The 19649-nt window shown below is 47.5% G+C and overlaps 7 protein-coding genes across 7 annotated transcripts; 5 read left to right on the top strand and 2 right to left on the bottom strand.

The window, feature by feature from the left end:
* Positions 1-118: 118 nt before the first annotated feature.
* Positions 119-1706, top strand: GGS22DRAFT_155514 (mitochondrial 2-oxodicarboxylate carrier 1). Its single transcript, XM_047960226.1, is given in 7 exon segments — positions 119-287; positions 354-376; positions 394-398; positions 499-534; positions 592-675; positions 725-1400; positions 1474-1706. The coding sequence occupies 7 exon segments, from the start codon at positions 242-244 to the stop codon at positions 1501-1503; spliced, it is 900 nt and encodes a 299-aa protein (XP_047822121.1). The 5' UTR covers positions 119-241; the 3' UTR covers positions 1504-1706.
* An 856-nt stretch (positions 1707-2562) lies between these two features.
* GGS22DRAFT_198081 (uncharacterized protein) lies at positions 2563-5481 on the top strand. Its single transcript, XM_047966085.1, has 3 exons — positions 2563-2801; positions 2852-3120; positions 3176-5481. Exons 1-3 carry the CDS (start codon positions 2660-2662, stop codon positions 5324-5326), a joined length of 2562 nt encoding a protein of 853 aa, XP_047822120.1. The 5' UTR covers positions 2563-2659; the 3' UTR covers positions 5327-5481.
* A 161-nt stretch (positions 5482-5642) lies between these two features.
* On the bottom strand, positions 5643-7318 carry GGS22DRAFT_155512 (Bud-site selection protein). Its single transcript, XM_047960225.1, has 2 exons — positions 7089-7318; positions 5643-7008 (listed from the first exon to the last, which is right to left on the bottom strand). Exons 1-2 carry the CDS (start codon positions 7281-7283, stop codon positions 5686-5688), a joined length of 1518 nt encoding a protein of 505 aa, XP_047822119.1. The 5' UTR covers positions 7284-7318; the 3' UTR covers positions 5643-5685.
* Positions 7319-7822: 504 nt separating this feature from the next.
* GGS22DRAFT_95669 (NAD(P)-binding protein) lies at positions 7823-9199 on the top strand. Its single transcript, XM_047968522.1, has 3 exons — positions 7823-8108; positions 8181-8753; positions 8864-9199. The coding sequence occupies exons 1-3, from the start codon at positions 8015-8017 to the stop codon at positions 9061-9063; spliced, it is 867 nt and encodes a 288-aa protein (XP_047822118.1). The 5' UTR covers positions 7823-8014; the 3' UTR covers positions 9064-9199.
* A 4306-nt stretch (positions 9200-13505) lies between these two features.
* On the top strand, positions 13506-14974 carry GGS22DRAFT_95635 (mitochondrial carrier). Its single transcript, XM_047968521.1, has 2 exons — positions 13506-14798; positions 14875-14974. Exons 1-2 carry the CDS (start codon positions 13846-13848, stop codon positions 14921-14923), a joined length of 1002 nt encoding a protein of 333 aa, XP_047822117.1. The 5' UTR covers positions 13506-13845; the 3' UTR covers positions 14924-14974.
* Positions 14975-15121: 147 nt separating this feature from the next.
* Positions 15122-17075, bottom strand: GGS22DRAFT_155501 (uncharacterized protein). Its single transcript, XM_047960224.1, has 3 exons — positions 16752-17075; positions 15931-16479; positions 15122-15828 (listed from the first exon to the last, which is right to left on the bottom strand). Exons 1-3 carry the CDS (start codon positions 16805-16807, stop codon positions 15498-15500), a joined length of 936 nt encoding a protein of 311 aa, XP_047822116.1. The 5' UTR covers positions 16808-17075; the 3' UTR covers positions 15122-15497.
* Positions 17076-17398: 323 nt separating this feature from the next.
* Positions 17399-19187, top strand: GGS22DRAFT_155500 (cytochrome P450). The gene is made up of 2 exons (XM_047960223.1): positions 17399-17610; positions 17689-19187. The coding sequence occupies exons 1-2, from the start codon at positions 17498-17500 to the stop codon at positions 19133-19135; spliced, it is 1560 nt and encodes a 519-aa protein (XP_047822115.1). The 5' UTR covers positions 17399-17497; the 3' UTR covers positions 19136-19187.
* Positions 19188-19649: the final 462 nt, after the last annotated feature.

Below are 19649 nucleotides of genomic sequence, written 5' to 3'. Positions count from 1 at the left end.
TAGAAAACTCCGATCCGGCGGGCAGTCGTGGGGCAAAGAACGCTAACGTTATTCTCTATGTACTATGCAGTATGCGCTTCCATCGCAAATTATTCGAACTTCTTTCTCAAAACCCACTACCCGTCAGTAACCGCTGGTATGTAGTCGCCGAGCCTTGAAATATTTTATTTCTATTCTACCTCCAATTGAGATCTAACAACGGGTTCCCCCATCACTTCGTATAGGTCAAAGTTTGCCCAAGATGTCGCAAGATAAGCCGTTACCATTCGTATACACCTTCGCCGCAGGTTAGTCGCATTATAGTTCTCCATCACGATGACTGCCATAGAGTGTAGACTAACGATCTTGCTTAGGTGCCGTCGCTGGCATCTCGGAGGTAAGCAATTGACACACATTCTTTTATCGAGGACATTTATGGGCATTAATATCGTACTTCTATTAGATTCTGACCATGTACAACACCCCGCTTTAGACTGTCGCGTGCGCATAGTTGACATGGACTAGGTATCCTCTCGATGTTGTGAAAACCCGAGTGTAGGCAGCAAATCAATCCGACCTTTCCTAACCCGGACTATGCTTACGATGTGGCAGACAACTTCAAACGGGCAAGGGAACTGGCGCAGACTCTTACAATGGTATGATGGACTGCTTCCAGAAGATTGTTCGAAATGAAGGGTATGATATCCTCCTAGAATACGGAACCTCAGGCTTATCCAAAGCATAGGTTCTCGAGATTATACAGAGGTATCACCGCCCCTATTTTGATGGAAGCCCCAAAGCGTGCTACCAAGTTCGCCGCCAACGATGAGTGGGGCAAGTTATATCGCAAGGCCTTTGGCGCTGAGAAGATGAACCAGTCACTCTCAATTTTGACTGGCGCGTCTGCTGGAGCTACCGAGTCCTTTGTCGTTGTGCCTTTCGAGTTAGTCAAGATTCGGCTGCAGGACAAGGCCTCAGCAGGCAAATATTCCGGCATGATCGATGTCGTTGCCAAGACGATCAAGAATGAAGGTATTCTAGCCATGTACAATGGTCTCGAGAGTACCCTTTGGCGACACATACTCTGGAATGCCGGCTACTTCGGCTGTATTTTCCAGGTCAAAGAGCTTCTACCCAAGGCCGAAACCAAGCAAGGCGAGATCCTCAATGGTCTCATCTCTGGCTCGGTTGGTGGTACAGTTGGCACGATAATCAACACGCCAATGGACGTGGTCAAGTCACGTATCCAGAACAGCCCTAAAATCGCCGGAACGGTGCCCAAGTACAACTGGGCTTGGCCTGCTTGTGCGACCGTGATGAAGGAAGAAGGTTTCGGTGCTCTGTATAAGGGTTTCCTGCCTAAGGTCCTAAGACTTGGACCAGGAGGAGGTATCCTGCTCGTCGTTTTCACGGGCATGATGGTAAGATTTCAGGACCCCCTTCTCCCCCAAGTTCTTTTCCGATGTATTGGTCGCTAATACTCTCTGTGCATAGGATTTCTTCCGATCGATGAAGGGAATATAGACCTCTTCATCTTAGTCAAGAATATATGTGATACCTTCAATCTGGTCATCGGTTTGTACATTGCCTACGATAGATACGTTTATAGAGACAGATACCTACTACCTGCCTTCCTCGAAATTATGACCATGCTGCCCTATGCTATGGGCACACTATTGTATTACTACACAAAATATCAAGTTGGACACGCTGAATGATATTAGGAGCTTCAATTTAACATCAGTTTTACCTTTAATCAGCTACGATATCTACACTCTTATGGTAGGTACTAGATTGGTATCTCTTGTCCTTACAATTGAACATATCATCAATATTTCTTTCCCCGAAGATGAACACTCATACATTATCGACATCCTACTCAATTCAAGATGAATCTACCTTATTTCCATCATAACAAAAACCCAACTACTCTTCCGAGAGCGAAGCCTCACACCTTATGATTCAATCAAACTGCCATGTAAACCCATACACTATTATTATCTCGCCACTGCCCCTAGTTTAATTATTATTACACGTTAGCGGATTTTTACTCTAGATTTATGGTACGTTGTTTCCTAGTTTCTATGATACCTTCCCTGGTCAGCTTGAAGATGTTCACCCCTTACCCAATGCCAATATTATGCATTACGACTTCCTCAATACACCACGGTTACTTAGACCATCTTTCCCTTATAGATACCTATTCCTCCGATCTGACTTCTCCCTATCTATTATCAACATATCCTACACATACAAAGGCATTAAATCTGAAGATCTAACCCTACGGCCAGCTACTCATCACCCAGTATTACAAACGCTGATGGTTCGCACAACTTATTCTCATCCCTACACCTAGCTCCTGATAACCGTAATACTAGGTTCTTCAACGTCAACTTGCACACCTTCGCCGGTGAAAGCCGTGTCAGGCCATCTACTCTGCGCTCATGATCAACGACTTCGTTCAAGAACCTCCTACGCAATCAATCATAGCCCTACTACAATCCAATTTCAATATAATACCCTCGGTCTACTTCTTTCATTCTACCATCTACTCCATAGTGACTTCCTTCATGGCCGATACTTATTATTAACTTATCTCAGTGGAAAGCACTAGGGTTGACCAATTACACTCTCCGAATTCTTCCGGTATCTTTCTAGATCACCTATAATCTGCGTCAAGATGTCGTCCCCGGATAGCAGCGACTGCGACAGCGATGTCACCGAACTCGAAACTGGTGTTGTTGACATGATTGAGGAGTTGACCGAAGTCATCGATGAGCAGGTCACTGAAGAGCCAAATGTCGAAGGGAACGAAGAGGAAGGTAACTGTCACACTCCCATTACGTTGTGAGATATATGCTAAATCTCTTAGACAATGGACCATCGCGCATTCCAAATCTGCTCAAGAACATGTTAAACCTCACCCAGTACAACGAGGGAGACACCGGTCGTAACTACAATATCCTCAAAGAGAAGTATGATGATCAGCTGATGATTATCAAGGCCTACGGAAGACAGATTGAGGAGAAGGTTAAGATGATAAGATCGCTGAAGAATCGAACCACCCGTGAGAGACGTAAACTCGAGAAAAGGACCAAGGAGTTGGAAGACCGAATTAATGGGATCAGCGAACCTCCCGTGGTAAGTAATTCTTTAATTCATGTATGAATCGCGATTAATTAACATTTATATACAGCCGTGGAGTCACAAGCTCAGAGAGTTCCTTCAGGGCGAAACAGGGGATTACGGCACGATTTTTCGCGACAGTTGCAAGCAGGAGAACATGTCGCAGAAGATGACGGTTCTTCATCCCAGCTTAGGTCTACGGCATGAAGTGGTATCTGAACAGACCCTCCTACTTCGTCGCGAACGCGCGCGAAATAAATACGATACATCACCAGGCGACTTTCTATCTCATCGTCGATTCATGGCACTGATCCTGCCGAGTATCTTTATTACTGTCCAGCCAATATATCACCGTCTATTAGGGCAACCAACATTTCCGTTTGAGAGATTGCCTGCTGAGATTCAAGTCAAGATCTTTGCCCGCGTTTTCGTAAAGAGTCCTCTTGTCCACTGCCTATCTCGGCTGGACCCCCTGAACCCGCCCCTCCAGGAAGACTTTCCAAAGAAGGACACGAAAGGCGAAAGTCAATTGCCAACCGGATTCCATTTCAGCACACGCCCATGCCAAATCGCACTAATGCGCCGACCACATGATGTACTCGATCCTCTCCTAGTTTGCAAAAGATGGTACTACGTCGGGGTACACGCGTTTTACGGAGCAAATACATTCGCGTTTAGCTCATTAGGCGAATGGCATCGTTTTTGCAACGGCATTGGCATGGCACGTGTGGAGAGGCTTGTGAATGTCGAACTCATGTGGCATGGCTCTAACATGCGTCGACATAAGACGAGAATCTCTCGTCGCTCGGTCGGGCTGTCCTGGTTTACTAAGACGAGACGTCTTCGGACACTTGTAGTGCACATCCAGGAGTCGGCGAAAGATAGGAGGAGAAGGAAATACGAGAACCCGGATAAGGTATGGAATTCTGAAGATGACGATGACGATGACGACGATTATGAAGAGGAAGAGGAAGAGCAGCTCTTCGTCAGCGAGAATGGTAGTAACGGCAATTACGGCAACGGCCGCAAAGGTAATCGCAGCAAAGTTAATAATAACAGGGATAATCACAGCGACGATGAGGACACTTGTCGCCCCTCAGACGTACCATTCAATCCCGTTGCTGCGCTAATGAAGGAAAACAAAAACCGCCAAAAGCTCCGATCAATGCGAACGGTACAGGGTATGGATTACATTTACCAGCTCCGCGGCATGAAGTGGATTCGCTTCAAAGAGCGTGACGGCGTACAAAAACGACAGTCGATTCTAGACCCATCATTCCTCGAAGACATAGGAAGAGCCGTGACTCAGCCAAAGCGCCGAAGCGCAGAGATCAAGAGCGAGCTCAAATACTTATTACCCCTGAAGGGCCTCGAAGACTGGATTCCATCGGAGAAGGATATGAGAATCGTCGAGGCCTTCTATGATGAATCACCTAATGTGGACTGGGCTTATGGCTATGGGAACTCCGATGATGAAGACCTTGCTGAAGATGATTTGGAAAGCGACTACGAAAGTGTTGCTGGGTCATTATTGGATGACGAAGATGACCCAGTGCCTCCTGGGTCTCCAGAGACTCTTATGACACCACCTGCTACTCCTCCCAATCGAGCTGAACAATACAGACAGAAGCGTGATGACAAAGCTAGTGAAAATGCTAGCGATGATGACGACAGATCAAGTGGCCTATTTGTGAGCTCGCGTTCCAATTCAACTATCACCCCTTCGGAGAGAATGGAAGTAGACAAGGAAGAGCCCCCTGGAAACGGTGATGGGAATGCATTAGGCAAGAATTTAGAGAATAATCCACACCCTGATCCAGGTCTTAGTTTTGGTAGCGCTGGTCCCTTAGATCCGATTACAATCGATCTCACAGGCGACGACGACGAAGAGTCACTCTTCGTCCCCACATCCTCGCCGGGCAGATCTGTCAAGATTGAGCCTGCCGATGGCCATTCCCGAGGCCCATCCATCGACCCAACGACGCCAAACCAGAATAATAACGACGATGATAGTGATGAGTCAACCGGATGGGACTATGAATCTGAAAGCGACAGATTCTACCAGGAAGATACCCCGCCCGGAGACGATGAACTTCTTATCCAAGAACCAATTCCTCCTCCTCGTCCCCCGCGCAAGCGACCGAGCAAGAAGAATTCTGAGAGTGGTGGATCGTCGACGAAACGCCGAAAATTGAATTCGTCAACTAAATCCAAGGGTTAATTCCTTACAGTGCATTTCATCCGGATGGTATCGGCCTTAGTTCAATGACCTAGATTCTTCATCACACTTTATCTACCGGTCCCAATTTGTTATTGACTAAGAATCTTGATCTGCTGAAATTTCGCTGGAAATATCACTAGCATATCCAAAGGCAAAGAGGCCAACGATACAGTAAAAATCGATGAAAATGAGAATAAGCAGATCATGAACCACGCTGATTTCAAGGAGGGTCAGGATTGAGAAGATATTGCATAACATATCTTTTGCTATGTAGAATTAGCTTAGCTTGCGCGAACACGATTGATGATTTCCTACAGCATTGCAATTCTCGTAGTCTCTGTGATTTACTAATTGGTATCCTAGTCAAACACGACCTTACGTCCCTGAAACTCAACCTTCTGTGCCTCTTCTTTAGCCTTCTTAGCCGCCGCCCAACTAGGATGTAAAGGACCCGTATCATCTCTCTTCGTGGGAGCCTTTGGTCTCGGCTTATCCACCATAGGCCGTCTTTCCTCGAACCGTCTACCTCCGCTCCCACCACCCTGCATCTGCCTTAACCGTTCGGGATGCACGTCCTTGTTCTCAAACGGATTGTGAATGCCCTTCTTCCAGGGCTTATTCGACCCATCGTCATCCCCCACGGCGCCTCGGCGCATATCCCAGCCTTGGTCCCGCCCCTTGTCCTGGTTCTGTAGATGCTTCGCTTTTTCCTTGTACTTCTTCTCCCAGATAGCCTGACGCGCCCGCTGACCTCGCCTGTTTTTCCGCTCGGGCGGGTTGACGTCGATGTCGGAGGCTTCGGACTCGGAGCCTGATATGTAACCTCCCATTAGAGAAGGCAGGAACGCGGACCCGTTGACCGAGATGGGGCCGGATCTTGCGGTTTTGGACTTCTTCGGTGGTGGGAGGGAAGCGGATGCGGAGCTTTCGCTACCTGATATGTCTAGGTCTTCTTCGTCTTCATCTTCGTCTTCTGACGCAGAGTCGGCTGATGAGATGAAAATATCGTCGGCGGTCGTTGTTTTTCGGACTGATCGTGACTTGCTATCCGCTGCGAGCGCATCTTCGCTTGCCCCGTCTTCATCCGATTCATCTTCGTCGCTGGAAGAACCTGCTACGAAAGCATCGTACCGTGACCATACTCGTTCTTCCGCATCGCTGCCCGAAAAGCCTTCAAACGGTTCCTCGTCCTCTGGCTCATCCTCTTCATCGCCACTGACCTCTTGTTCCTCCTCCGCGACATTATCCCGTTTCCTCTTCAACAGCACCGGCTCGGGCTCCTCTTCTCCAGATCCGGCTTGTTCCTCATCTTCTTTCTCCTTCCCCCGACCAACTACCTTCGCACCATCATCTCTCTCATCAGTCTGCCCCTCCTTTTCTTTCGTCCTCTCTTTCTTATCCTTCTTATCTTTCCCGCCCTTCTTCATCTTATCCGGCATCAGCACCCGCAAAGCCATGCACGTCCCCATAATCGCCTCCTCGATCACATCGCGGATCTGCTTGCGATTGCACAGCGCACTCGTCACATTATGCAGCGCCGCCTTCTCCTCCTCAGATAGGCCGTCAGGCTTCGGTATAGGTCTCACTAGATCGGACGGTAGTCGGGGGGACTCGGCGACGCCTTTGATTTTTAAGAGGGACGAGCATAGGTGCGCGTGTGCAGCTTGTTGGAGGTCGAGACTCTGAAGAATTTCATATGTTAGCTTTTACTCCTATTCTGTCCCTTAACATATATGTAAGTGCAGGGGTAATTGTTGCGCACCTTCAGCACAGCGACCTCCCTCTCCAGCCTCGCCGCCTTGTCTGGAGTGCCCTGGGCCTGGGCTTCGCGGATGCGCTTGCTTAAACGCTGGCGCTCGAAACCCTTAGCCGTCTTCATGCCCCGCGCGAGTTCCTTGTGCCATTGTGTAAGCTTCTCCGAGAGAGTGGGTTCGTAGCTCCGTTTCCGTTTCGGCATGTTGGGTGGTTTGTGGTTATTTGCACCAATGATCAAATATCTAGAAATTTTGATGTTAAAATTTTTGGAGATAGGAAGAGTTATGGTTATTGTAATATGTTGCTATATACATAGTATTTGTCATGTATATGTGTATAAAAGGTATTATTGGCTTATCATATTCTTGATGCAGTTATCGAGTTTTACTCACCACGCCTTTGACTAACATCTGAGACATGGCGAACAGCGCTACAAAACGTCCCTAGCGTCAGCTTTTAAAATCATAATGTTTACGAGCAATGATTACTAACCTTATAGGTCTTCAAGTACAGGGAAAATAGGTAGGTACATCATCTGAAGGTTCAGGCTAGTGTTGTAGAGATAAGATAGCGCTTGCGCCTAACTACCGGGTAACATTCTACTATGACCTTGGAAGTCATCGAACCATCCAATGACGATGTCGGTGTCCGGATATCGCGAGCTCGGTCTCCACTGAGGGGAATGTTGGTGGCATAGGGTGTGAATCAGATTGTGGCTTACCAGGAACCTTCGACGCTCAAGATTAAGTTGTCATTTACCTGCTAACAAAGAAGGAACGGTAGGTCTATGACTCATTCCTATAAGGAATGTTAATTGTGAGGCAGGTACTTGGCAAACATACACAAATTTAATATATAGGTGCCTATATGTATGGGTTCTATTAATCTTATCCACTCTTATTGATCATATACCATAGCTACTAGGTAGTTGAAATGGCGACTTCACAGACGACGTCAGCCGCGCTTGGCGCGGAGAATTTATTCAATGTCAAGGGATTAGTTGCCGTCGTCACGGGCGGTGGTACGGGTAGGTTCAACTATAAGCCCACGGGGTTTATTCAATACCTAGTACCTTTGCTGACATAGCAACCAACCGCAGGAATTGGTCTCATGATAACCAAGGCACTTGCAGTCAACGGCGCTTCCAAAGTGTACATCTTGGGCAGACGTCTAGAAATCTTGCAGAAAGCCGCAGCTGAAATTGGCTCCAATGTCATACCCATTGCAACAGATGTAACATCCAAGGAGTCGCTACAATCAGCAGTCGACCATGTCAAGCAGGATGTCGGCTTCGTCAACCTGCTAATCTGCAACTCGGGCATCGGCGGGCCGTACGGCAGTCGACCCAAAAAAGAGACCACGCTAGACGAGTTCGTCGAAGCTAACTTGTCTGTACCTATTGAGGACTACACAAACACATTCAACGTCAACACGAGCGCTGTATGGTACACCACCATGTCATTCCTGAAGCTCCTCGATGCAGGGAACAAGCAAGGCAATGTGGAACAGATGAGCCACGTAATTGCTATAAGTAGCATTGGTGCGTTGAATAAGATAAACACCGGCGGATTCGCGTACGGGCAGAGTAAGGCTGCCTGTCTACACCTTGTCAAGCACCTAAGTGTAGTACTGCCACAGTGGAATATCAGAGCTAATGCCATATGCCCCGGCCGTAAGTAATTATATTCACCCCATTTGATATCATCCCCCTTCTATACGGGAAGGGGTTTGAGAGTAGATAAAATGACATTCGGTGAATTCAATGGGCTAACTAGCGAATAGTATATCCAAGTGAGATGTCCGCTCCCATTCTTGCTAGAGGAGGTCTTGGGAAGGATCAAATACCACTCGAGCGTCCTGGAGATGAGAAGGACCTAGGAGGCACCATCCTCTACTTGGCCTCTAGAGCAGGAGCTTATAATAACGGCGCAGTCATCGTGACCGATGGAGGAAGATTGACGACGTTCCCCTCCACGTTTTAGGTTGCTCTGGAGCATAGAGGCTATGATGCGGCTGAGAACCATAGCAAAGTATTCAACCAATCGCCCAGACATCTGCTAGTATGCTTCGGGGTACAGATCTAATTCCGAAAAATCGAAAACGGTAGCAATTTGTTTTTAAGTAACGTTGAATTGGGTCTTAGATATCGGCACCTAGGCGGGTGTTGTAATGAAATTAGTCCGGTGGCCCGAGCCGAAGACCGTAGTTCCATGAAGCATTACCCGAGGTCAGTGATCTCCCGCCTCTACTGAGATTAGCTAGGTGTATAATTGCGGGCTTGAGTGGGTAATGCAGTTAGAATGTTCATGCGTCCCAGGGATTCTGTGAAAGAATCTACCGTTATTGTTTCCAGTGACCTATTCATAGGTATTTGATGAATGAGGCTTCCTACCGTTATTGGTTCCGGTGGTATAGGCCGGGGTTGAACCATTATCCTCGTGTCTAGCGTCTCCAGAAGTTCAAGTCTTTCTATTATAGGTAGTTACTAGGTAGGTCTACTAGATATAGAAATATCCCACATTAGACGTGACGATGACTTGGTCATTGCCATTAACGAGAATCCTGAAGATGCATGTCGGTGTAGTGTAGGAAATTCGAACGAGATGGCTTAAAGTTGGCTAGGGGCGATTTAGCCACAAAGCCGGAAGATGGGACCTAGCTTGGAATCCCAATATATCCACAAGCCGTTGCAATTTGTCAACTAATAGAATATCGTGGCCATGGATAAGTCAGCATTATGTACCCATCTATAATAGATACATAATACCCGCCGAGAAGCTATCGCCCCTGGATCCGCTGCTGTGGGTTGAGGCCAATTATGCTGCCTGCCATCTAGTAAATACGCGACGTCCCTGTGGACGTTGAGGCGTAACACGCATTGATAATCATGACGGCGGCTTGCTGTTCCGCATTGAGGGATTCACCGACTCGATATAGTTATTCTCATGATTGGATGGATGGAAAATGACTGAGGACACCCATAGAATTGTTCAAGTACCCGACTAAGGCCTCGGATCTATTAGTAGATGGCAGACAGATGCTAGCAGGATGTCTGTAACTCGGCGTAACTTAAAACGGATCCCAGGTGTGTTGGTAAGTAATTGAATAAGCCCGTCTGAGAAATCAAAGTCTTCGGTTCGAGAAATATCGGAAAGATCCGGCCGGGTCGACTCCTTTCATATGAAAACTCTGTCTGATCCTACCTATGTACACCAAGATATCATAGGTCTCGACACCATTACGATACAGGACCTGTGGGAGAAATTCGGCCCGACCGGTTATCGTGAAGTATAGAAATTGACGCGCTGGCGAGAGTGGACATGTTAAGCCGCTAAATGTTCTAGGGGACAACTGTGCTAAAAGATGAAGGGTTGGAAGACGCTTGACACGACAGCGAGCCACGAAAAAGCAGGGATATTTCCGATATCAAAATGAGGTCCAATATCCGTACGCTACCCATCGCGTGATAGGTCGGTTCTATTGCGGTCTCTCCTACGCTGGTGGGAAGAGGGAAATATGAAAAAGCGCATCTAAAGTTGGAGCTCTAGCTCAAACAGACGCCCTAACCCTGTTATTCTCATTGCGCGTTTATAGCTACATGTCGACATTGCGCGCCATTAGGAAAATGAACCAATAATGAATTCGCCTAGCTTTGCGTGTTCATTCGCTTTTTCCAATACTAATACAACTTCAGTGGATATGTATCTGGATACCCGGGCCGTTCCCGGAAAGTTCAAGCTCCCTAAGGAGCTGAGAGTATGATGTAGTGGCGGCTTAGATTCAAGGCGAAATCATTAAATTAAAGATATAAATGGAATGGTCCTAAGATTTGCGTATATGTTGTATGTAGGTACTCTAGCTGTTTGTTTGGACCATATTGCCCATGGTTTCATTCTTTTGGGAGTAGAATTTATCATTGGAGCTTGGCCATATCGCTGTAGTTTTGTGTTTAGTTAGGCATGTGCGCCTAGGCTGCTCGGTAGCTGTGTGTACCAGAGCGCAGACGTCGGTTGATATAATAAAAGCTTGGCTGGTTGGAGGGAAGAGGGTGACGAAAAATTATTGGAGTCTTAGAGTTGGAGATCAGAAATCAGAAATGCAGGTGTCCTTATTAGGATAGGATAAGACCTGCCTAAATATGTGTGGTGCGCCTATCAGATTTCATGCATTGTTAAGGCGAGAAAGAGCTCCAAGAGACCTGACGTCACCTGAATGGTTGTATCAATTGACAATATTTACCAAGGTAGCTACGTCCTCTCATCCTCTCACGTATTCAATATACATTCAATAACTTGTATAATAATGTCTCTGAGCCCAAATTGTTAAAGTAAAGCAATAGTCATCCAATAGATGGCTTCTTCTCATAAAACTGATACAAAGAGCTTCGCAATCTCAATAGAAAATTAGCACGTGCTTATCGATACAGTACCTCTCTATGCACTAGCTAGGCTAGCGCGATAGAGCTAATCGTGCTGTCCCACTTAGGTACTTTAGACATGTAGGGACTTTACCCCGCAATACGCCAACTTTCGGGACTAGCAACGAGGATGTCACAGTATATCAAAGAGAAAGACGAGATTTAAAACATCCATTATCGTAGAAGGAATCTCAGCCTTTGTTTCCTGTTAGTTCAAGGGAAGTTTCAATATATCCGAAGTCTATAGCATCAGGATACTAGAGTCAATCCCTCGAGTCTTCACTCTTTTCCACTCGGACATCCGCAAACACATACATAGGACTGATATCATCAGACCGCAGTTTAAAAGTTCCGGTTGAACGGGAAGGCAGTCTGGACCAAGTGCAGATCTCCAACTGAATGCCGAGATCCATCCAGCCATGTGCGCACTTAAGTTCGCGTACTATATACTCTAGCTCCCTTGCTATGGTCAAGCTATAGGTACATACCTAATAGTTAATATTATTCTTCCCAATTCGCCTCTAGACCTAGTACACAGGCATGCTATTTGAAGAAGGTTGAATAAGCCTGAAGAGCAGGCAATCTCGTCCAAAACGAAGTTGGTATGACCACTACTTGGTGGATTTGTTACTTTCATGTAGCATTGATATAAATGGTATCAGTGACTGAAAGCACTGAGCAATATGCGACACGTCGAGAACGCGTGTATCACTACTTGCCATCACACGCAACACCGTCTTAATTTCCATTCGATATCAAGATGATGAATACTATGCGCAACCCCGCATTTGATCTTCTCGGTAGTCTGGATGTGCCCAAGCTGTATGTACATATCAGATGTATTAGAGGGCATTTAAAGCTTGGAACCAATCATCAACGAGTACTCGGTTAGTCGAGGAAGGAAGAGAGGAGGCGATTGATATCTATTCGCCATGTAGTTGCCGCGCATTGCACTAAATGGTTCTTGCTCTTGCTCTTCTGTTGATCTCTTTACATAAGTGAGAGCATGGACTCGTTGTTCTTTCCTACCTTCCATTTGACTTGCCTTGCTTATTTTTATCTTTTTAATTAATGATCCGGATTTTTATGATCAATTATCCATCATCAACTTTCCAACTTTTACCATCTACTACCGAGGTCATACATCGTCTTCACTTATTGTCACTTGACTCCCGAATCTAGATAGCTAGGATTGCCTAGTTTGCTTGTCCGGCTTTTCCCTTTTGGATGCTAGAAAGGTTAATATTTCTTTGCCTTGAGCGACCGGACGCCTCCCTATCTAAATCGATGCTTTGTTCTTCCCATCTCCTTACATCTCTCGAACCCCTATATCTAGACGGCCAGACGGCCAGCCGCCCGGATTGATCGCGTGTCCTGGTTAGATTTGCAAACTTCACCATTACTTCCGTTGGTTTTCCTTCCTTAAATTTGATGTTTGTTTGCTTCTAGTTTATCGCGGAATATTCCTTCTGCTGACATCATCTTGCTTTTCCCTGGCGCAGCGCCCTATATACAAGCTCCCGCTTGTTGAGCTCAACCTGATAGATCCGCAATCCTGCCGGTCTCGGTGAGCTTACAGCGATCCAGGGCTGAGAGCTACCATCTAGCTTGCTAGTTGGGGAGAATAGAAACCCATGTCCGGTTGATCTACTGAGACATTGTCGCATAAGTTGGTTACCCCCAATTTCGTTGATCTACCTGTGATCTATTATTATTGTCAACCACACGATATACATCCAGCTAGCCAGCCATTCCTCAACTGTTTGGTCACCGCTATCCACTATACGCTATTGACAACTACCCTACTGGTGGGTCCTTTCAACGCTGGAACGGGTATCCGACATCCATGAATCCAATTCCAACGTCCTCGCTAGGTCCCTACCAGGTAGCATCTCAGCTGTACCTGGTCTATCCACTTGGCCCCCCACTCCCTATCTCTCCCGATGAGATCCACATCTGCATCTACGCATAGTATTATAGATAATCAAAGCCTCAACCACATTACCGTTTCGACCCGTTTAATGAAGCCGAAGTACACGTCGGTTGTCTATCCACCTCGGCCATGGGCATGCTGTTTAGCGGATGTTGAGTAAACCAGCCAATGACGTTTTACCGGACCTTCTATGGAGTTCCCTACCTAGTCCGGCCTTTCATTATAAGCTTACAGGCCTCCTGTCCATATTTAACCCACGCCAGGCTGCCCTTACGGACAACTTGCTAACTATGTATCTTTTACGCTAGCTTTTCATTCCCTCTGTCGCCTGTTATTAGAGTTTAAACGGGACCCGGCCTTGCGTCAGCGTACGATTCCTTCGACTCCTTGTTGTCTTGTTTTTGTATTGGAATTATGAGCTCCAACACTCTGAAGCAAGCTGCGGAAGCCGCACGAACCAAGTCGTCCACCATGGGCAAGCAAGGCTCGGAGACTGTTGCCGCCGTGGGTAACGACTTCCTCCACACTCCGGTTATGCGGGCGGCCCTACCTTTTATTAACGGAGGTATGTCTGGGATGGTTGCCACCACCGTCATCCAGCCCGTGGACATGATTAAAGTCAGGTTGCAGCTTGCGGGCGAGGGTATTGCTACCGGACCTAAACCTACTCCGTTATCTGTTACGCGAGATATCCTTGCGCAAGGCAAGGTTCTCGACTTATACACCGGTCTATCGGCAGGTCTTCTTCGTCAAGCTGTGTACACTACAGCAAGACTAGGCTTCTTCGATACCTTTATGAAAGGCCTGGCGACGCGTGCTCAGGAGAAGGGTACTAAGATTAGCTTCGCTGAGAGGGCAAGCGCGGGTCTCGCGGCGGGTGGGATAGCAGCGTTCATCGGAAACCCGGCCGACCTCGCCCTCATCCGAATGCAATCAGATGGTCTCAAGCCTATTGCAGAGAGAAAAAACTATAAATCTGTTATTGATGCGTTGACATCGATTGTTAAGTCCGAAGGGGTTACCGCGCTCTGGGCGGGCGCAGCGCCAACGGTAGTCCGGGCTATGTCACTCAACCTGGGTCAATTGGCTTTTTTCTCAGAGGCCAAATCCCAACTCAAAACGAAAACTAACTGGTCAGCCCAGTCGCAAACCTTAACAGCTAGCGCAATCGCCGGTTTCTTCGCCTCATTCTTCAGTTTGCCTTTCGACTTCGTAAAGACGAGGTTGCAGAAGCAACAGCGCGGTCCCGATGGTAAGCTTCCGTACAAGAGCATGACGGATTGCTTCGTCAAAGTCGCGAAGCAGGAAGGTCTCACGCGATTTTACCGTGGATTTGGCACATACTACGTCCGCATCGCCCCCCACGCGTAAGTAGAACCCTTTGAACCCTTTCCGAGCATCGGACCCACATCTCGATAAATGCGCGCTAACGTCATATTGTAGCATGGTAACCCTAATCGTCGTGGACTACCTGGGTTGGCTGACGAGATGATTTGGCGGGCCGAACCCGGACCGATCACCTATTATGTTCATGTTCATCTGTATCTTCACGAGAATGTGTCTATGTAAAGAAAGTGTATGGGGCGTTTAACGGTTAATCACGGAACAGCATCGTCATGACATTTACGGGGAAATGATTAGGAATACCATTCGTATATAGTTTATAGCTTTCATATACAACGCACTTTGGAATGCAAAGATAACGTCTTCTGTATATTCTGTATCTATCTTGAAATTGGCAGTGAGCAAGCAATGCTTCCCTGTACATAATATGGAATATTGATGGCTGATTCCGAACCCAACGATTTCGATAACAGGGGATATAACTGGCTAATCTAGATCCGGGGCTCGCTATACGAGGCGTCTAGCTCTATTTCTAAGATCTCGCAGCCTATTATTAATTACAATGGAAATGTTCCGAGCTGATAGTGTAACAGATATGTAAGCGAGAAAAAAAAACCAATTCGTTGCGTTATTTTGTCATCCTTAGATATCCTACGCTTCGCGCCGACATCGATCCTTTCTTATCCTACGGTCCGAATCCTTCCTAGATCACCACCCCCCGTTCACGGCAGCGCGGACTTCTTGGTGCAGATAACCCAGTTCAGGTACCCGCAAGGCCAGAGGAAGCGCTCGCGCCCGCTCTTTATCTCCCACCCGTCGCAGTCGGCGCCGCAGGTGCGTAGGAGAGCTTCGACTTCGTCGGCGGTGCGGGTGCGGAGGGAGGAGATTAGGCCGTCGAAGACGAGGACGAAGGGGACGACGGGGAGGGGGTAGATGAAGAGAAGCCGCAGGGGATTCCACCAGTACAGGATGGGCGCGATTAGTAGGATGAAGAAGCCGAAGAGGATGCAGGTCGTGAAGCCCGAGAGGGTGCGTTCTTGGAGCTCGAATATGCTAAACGCGACGGATGGGTGAGTATTGGCTAGCTACTAGGTACTTTGCGGATTTTTTTTTATTTCGATGGGTGGTTATGGTAGGGAGGTGGTGAGTGCTTACCCGAATCCTTCGCTAGTTTCGAGCGTGTTCTTTAGGATCGCGCGCGCGAGGTTGTCGTCGAAGTGGTGGAATGCTAGGTTGAAGAGCCGGAATATTCCCTTGCCGTTCTTGTTCTCTTTGCCATATTGGTGCAGGAGTTCGGCGGGTGCGGCGGAGGCGTCGACGGGGCGCGCGACGTAGCTTAGGTGATCGCTCTTCTTGCTCGCTTCTTCCCAGGACTCGACGTTCGGGTGTAGGTCCGTGAGTACGAAGTCTACTGCGGTGGCAGATGCAGTTTTAGGGTCGGCAACGGCAGCGTAGCTCGGTGCGGTAGAGGAGGTGGTGGAGTTGGAGAGCTGCTGGTTCAGGGCGCGCTCTATAAAGGGCGTGGGACCCCCCGCGCCGGCGCAGAAGTCAATATAGGTGTGCCGCGATACAGATGCGCCGAGCACGCGCCGCAGAATCGCGGCCACGAGGGTGGCGGGGCTGCCAGACTGCAGCAGTGGAAGGTGGGTGGTCCAGGCATGTGTTAGACCGATCTGAACGTAGTTGCGGAGGAAGGAGGGGAACCTAGAGGCAGACGATTACTCGTTAGAGAGACATTTTGCATGTAGGCTGATGTAGGTACGTGGTCTTGGACAGGTACTTGGGACCTGCAGCGTCACCGGAATGGCAGGACATCAGATGCCGGACCTGTTGGACTTGGCCAGCAAAATCTTGTTGACCCAACGCCCTGGAACGCTTGTACGACGAGCCAGCCAATTGGGGATGTCGCGGTGCGGACTTCCGGAGTTATAGTGCTTATGGGCTATGGATTGTAGGCTTGGCTTATGTTTACTCACCACGGCTGATCGTCGATCTCCCAGAGATGCATTCGGGGAATCCAAGGTGTAGCCATTGTACAACCAACGAGGATATCGTGTGTAGCTTTGTGTTATGCAAGTTACTAGTTCGTTGTAGAGTACGTAATTGACTTTGTCGGATGTCTGATCTTATTAAACGCCTAGATAGTCGCGATTAGATAGGTACTGGGCAGCTAATTAAAGCTACTTGAAGCTAGCCAGTAAGTTGAGACAGCATCAATTCATGTATGAGAAAAGAAAAACGAGAGTGAAGAGATCAGATATGCAAGGAGGAACGATTTCATCTAGTATGTGTCATTATCGTCATCGTGATTGCCTTGCGATTGACGTTTGTCGAGTTTCGAGTTAAGCTCAGACACATCCCACAATTCCAGGGGCAGGAAGCTAGGTAGCTACAGCGTAGGAGCTAGGGGAGCTCAGAAGCTAAAAGCTACCCTGGGCTAGGAAAGAGCCAATCAGATTACTCAGAATACGATGGACCACGTCCCTGCGTACAGAAAAATAGGGGCTCCTACAAAACATTGCATCATAAAGGTAAGGCTGAAACGGCGATGCGAAATCCCCCCTAACAGAACGATGGATACGATAATGACCAATGGGAGGTTAATCTTTTATTCTGACATCAACTTGACGAACTTGACTAACTTGAACTTCAGTTGACTGAATGGTGTATCTATCTCTTTTTCTTCATCTACAATGTCAGATATGAAATTGGAATAATAATTATGGCGCTATTGGAAGGATCTGCGCTACTATGGTTCGGGCTTCTCGGCGCACTTCTCTACTATCAATTCGTTTTACAGAGCCCAACTATTCAACGGAATGGGGCTCCTTTAAGGTACCTTAGATTTGCCACAATTCTCTACCCCAAACATATAGATAGGTATTTACGGATTGACGATTAACATATCTATAGAAAACCGCCGAATACATTGCCCATAGTCGGCAATGGAATTCTTTTTCTTCGTCCGCGCCAGAAGCTATTCTCTTGGTTCGTCAAGTGTGAGAGGCAGTTCGGGCACGAGACGTTCCAGATTAACGTCCCCACCTTACCTCCAGGTGTAGTAATCAATGATCCCAAGAATTTAGACTATGTTTTCAAAAATGAGGGTATTTTTTCGAAGGGTGACCTTTTCAAGAGACTTTCTTGGGATTTGTTTGGATACGGAATTATTAATGTCGACGGCGAATTGTGGAAGACCCAGAGGAAAGCCGGACTCGCCTTTCTCAACGCGTCTAACCTGCGGGTCTTGACGGAAGTTGCTCTACCGCGTTATCTTGGCCTTGCCGTCGATTATCTACGAGCGCAAGCAAGTGCGGAAAGCGACGTGGACCTACAGCACGTATTCCATGAAATCACAAGCCAGCTTATGGGAAAGATGGCTTATGATATGGAAATGCATGCCGATGATGAGTTTACCGTTGCCTTTGACTACGCCTCAGGTGTTACGACCGAGCGTTTTCAGAACCCATTGTGGTTCATCACAGAATTCTTCACTGGCTTTCGGTTCCGGGGAGCGCTTCATACTATTCGTACTTTTGGCCTCGGAATTGTGGAAAGCGCTGCTGAAACAAGGAAGAATCCCCGAGACGCCCGTTCTGCGCTAGGGTCGGCCTCCGACAGACTTGACGAAGTGTCGGGCAGTTTAATACAATCCTTATTGGACGTCTTTGGCGACGACCAGAAATTGGTATCCGATGCCGCCTTAAACTACCTCTCTGCTGGTAGAGACACGGTTGCCCAGGCGCTGACATGGTGCATGTATCTGCTTATGCAGCACAGATTCGTCGCTGGGAAAATTCGAAACGAAGTACGAACTTCCCTGGGGAATATCCAAGAGCCCTTTGTAATTTCCAATGGCAGCGACATTGAGAAGGTTAACTCTAATGTTTTCACCCCAACATCACTGCCATACACCATGGCAACTTTTTACGAGACATTAAGATTATATCCACCCATCCCTTTCGAGATCAAGCAATGCGAGAAGCCAACCACCTTACCGGACGGTACTTTTCTCCCGGAAAAAGCTATAGTATTCTGGTGCACTTGGGCTATGAATCGATCAAAGGTTACCTGGGGAGAGGACGCTGAATCATTCAGGCCTGAGCGGTGGCTTACGGAGGATGGGAAGTTGGTTACCAAGAGCGCAGCCGAATTCCCGGTCTTCAATGGTGGCCCGCGGTTATGTCTCGGGAAGCGAATGGCAGAGTCATTAGCTATCCAAGTCATCGCCACGATGGTGCTCCTATTCGACTTCATGCCACATTATGAGGGCGAGAGAGTAAGCAAGAGCAGCCTTACATTGCCGATGAAAGGAGGCCTGCCATGTCTTGTAAAGCCTAGGAGGTTCAATCCGGGGTGATTGATACCAGCTAGGTACCAAATCAGAAATGAATAATAATATGTCGGTCAGATATTCTTCTTTTGGGTGCTACTCGTCTAATATTCTCGTATTTTGTGCGACTGGGTGAGTTTCTCCATTGAATTCGATGCTTACCTACCTCTAGGTACCTACCTACCTACCTAGTAGGTACCTAGGTAAACCCGACCAAGTTACATCCAGTATAAAGGCTCTACCATCTAACCAGATGCTCAAGGGTCTTCAGACTACAGCTCTTTTTATCAAGCACTCTTCTGGCTGCCTTCACTTTTCTAAGAAGTACCTAGTCACTCAGCACGCAATCACTACCCCGTCGCTGAACCCAAACCCGAGCCCGTTTGCTGTTGGCTCTCCGACAAAGTGGAAGACTCAATATATTTTCTACTATTTTTACCATACCGTAAGCGTCACACCATCCCGTCAAATGACACATACTCAGCCGAATATATTTATTCTATAGGCAGTTCAGCGGTATAAAAAGGGGCATCATGCTTGG

This window comes from Annulohypoxylon maeteangense, assembly GCF_022496945.1.
Source record: "Annulohypoxylon maeteangense strain CBS 123835 unplaced genomic scaffold GGS22scaffold_3, whole genome shotgun sequence".
In the NCBI taxonomy this organism is placed as follows: domain Eukaryota; kingdom Fungi; phylum Ascomycota; class Sordariomycetes; order Xylariales; family Hypoxylaceae; genus Annulohypoxylon; species Annulohypoxylon maeteangense.
This window is presented reverse-complemented; position numbering and strand designations above follow the sequence as displayed.

Bases quoted from the DNA above. Each gene is read 5' to 3' on its own strand.
- GGS22DRAFT_155514 (XM_047960226.1), top strand. From the start codon at position 242: ATGTCGCAAGATAAGCCGTTACCATTCGTATACACCTTCGCCGCAG. The intron at 288-353 runs GTTAGTCGCATT...GATCTTGCTTAG, and splicing joins CGTATACACCTTCGCCGCAG to GTGCCGTCGCTGGCATCTCG. The intron at 1,401-1,473 runs GTAAGATTTCAG...CTCTGTGCATAG, and splicing joins TCGTTTTCACGGGCATGATG to GATTTCTTCCGATCGATGAA.
- GGS22DRAFT_198081 (XM_047966085.1), top strand. From the start codon at position 2,660: ATGTCGTCCCCGGATAGCAGCGACTGCGACAGCGATGTCACCGAACTC. The intron at 2,802-2,851 runs GTAACTGTCACA...TAAATCTCTTAG, and splicing joins CGAAGGGAACGAAGAGGAAG to ACAATGGACCATCGCGCATT. The intron at 3,121-3,175 runs GTAAGTAATTCT...ATTTATATACAG, and splicing joins GGATCAGCGAACCTCCCGTG to CCGTGGAGTCACAAGCTCAG.
- GGS22DRAFT_155512 (XM_047960225.1), bottom strand. From the start codon at position 7,283: ATGCCGAAACGGAAACGGAGCTACGAACCCACTCTCTCGGAGAAGCTT. The intron at 7,009-7,088 runs GTGCGCAACAAT...GAAATTCTTCAG, and splicing joins GGGAGGTCGCTGTGCTGAAG to AGTCTCGACCTCCAACAAGC.
- GGS22DRAFT_95669 (XM_047968522.1), top strand. From the start codon at position 8,015: ATGGCGACTTCACAGACGACGTCAGCCGCGCTTGGCGCGGAGAATTTA. The intron at 8,109-8,180 runs GTAGGTTCAACT...AACCAACCGCAG, and splicing joins CGTCACGGGCGGTGGTACGG to GAATTGGTCTCATGATAACC. The intron at 8,754-8,863 runs GTAAGTAATTAT...ACTAGCGAATAG, and splicing joins TAATGCCATATGCCCCGGCC to TATATCCAAGTGAGATGTCC.
- GGS22DRAFT_95635 (XM_047968521.1), top strand. From the start codon at position 13,846: ATGAGCTCCAACACTCTGAAGCAAGCTGCGGAAGCCGCACGAACCAAG. The intron at 14,799-14,874 runs GTAAGTAGAACC...GTCATATTGTAG, and splicing joins GTCCGCATCGCCCCCCACGC to CATGGTAACCCTAATCGTCG.
- GGS22DRAFT_155501 (XM_047960224.1), bottom strand. From the start codon at position 16,807: ATGGCTACACCTTGGATTCCCCGAATGCATCTCTGGGAGATCGACGAT. The intron at 16,480-16,751 runs GTGAGTAAACAT...GTCTGCCTCTAG, and splicing joins GAGATCGACGATCAGCCGTG to GTTCCCCTCCTTCCTCCGCA. The intron at 15,829-15,930 runs GTAAGCACTCAC...CGTCGCGTTTAG, and splicing joins GAAACTAGCGAAGGATTCGG to CATATTCGAGCTCCAAGAAC.
- GGS22DRAFT_155500 (XM_047960223.1), top strand. From the start codon at position 17,498: ATGGCGCTATTGGAAGGATCTGCGCTACTATGGTTCGGGCTTCTCGGC. The intron at 17,611-17,688 runs GTACCTTAGATT...ACATATCTATAG, and splicing joins CGGAATGGGGCTCCTTTAAG to AAAACCGCCGAATACATTGC.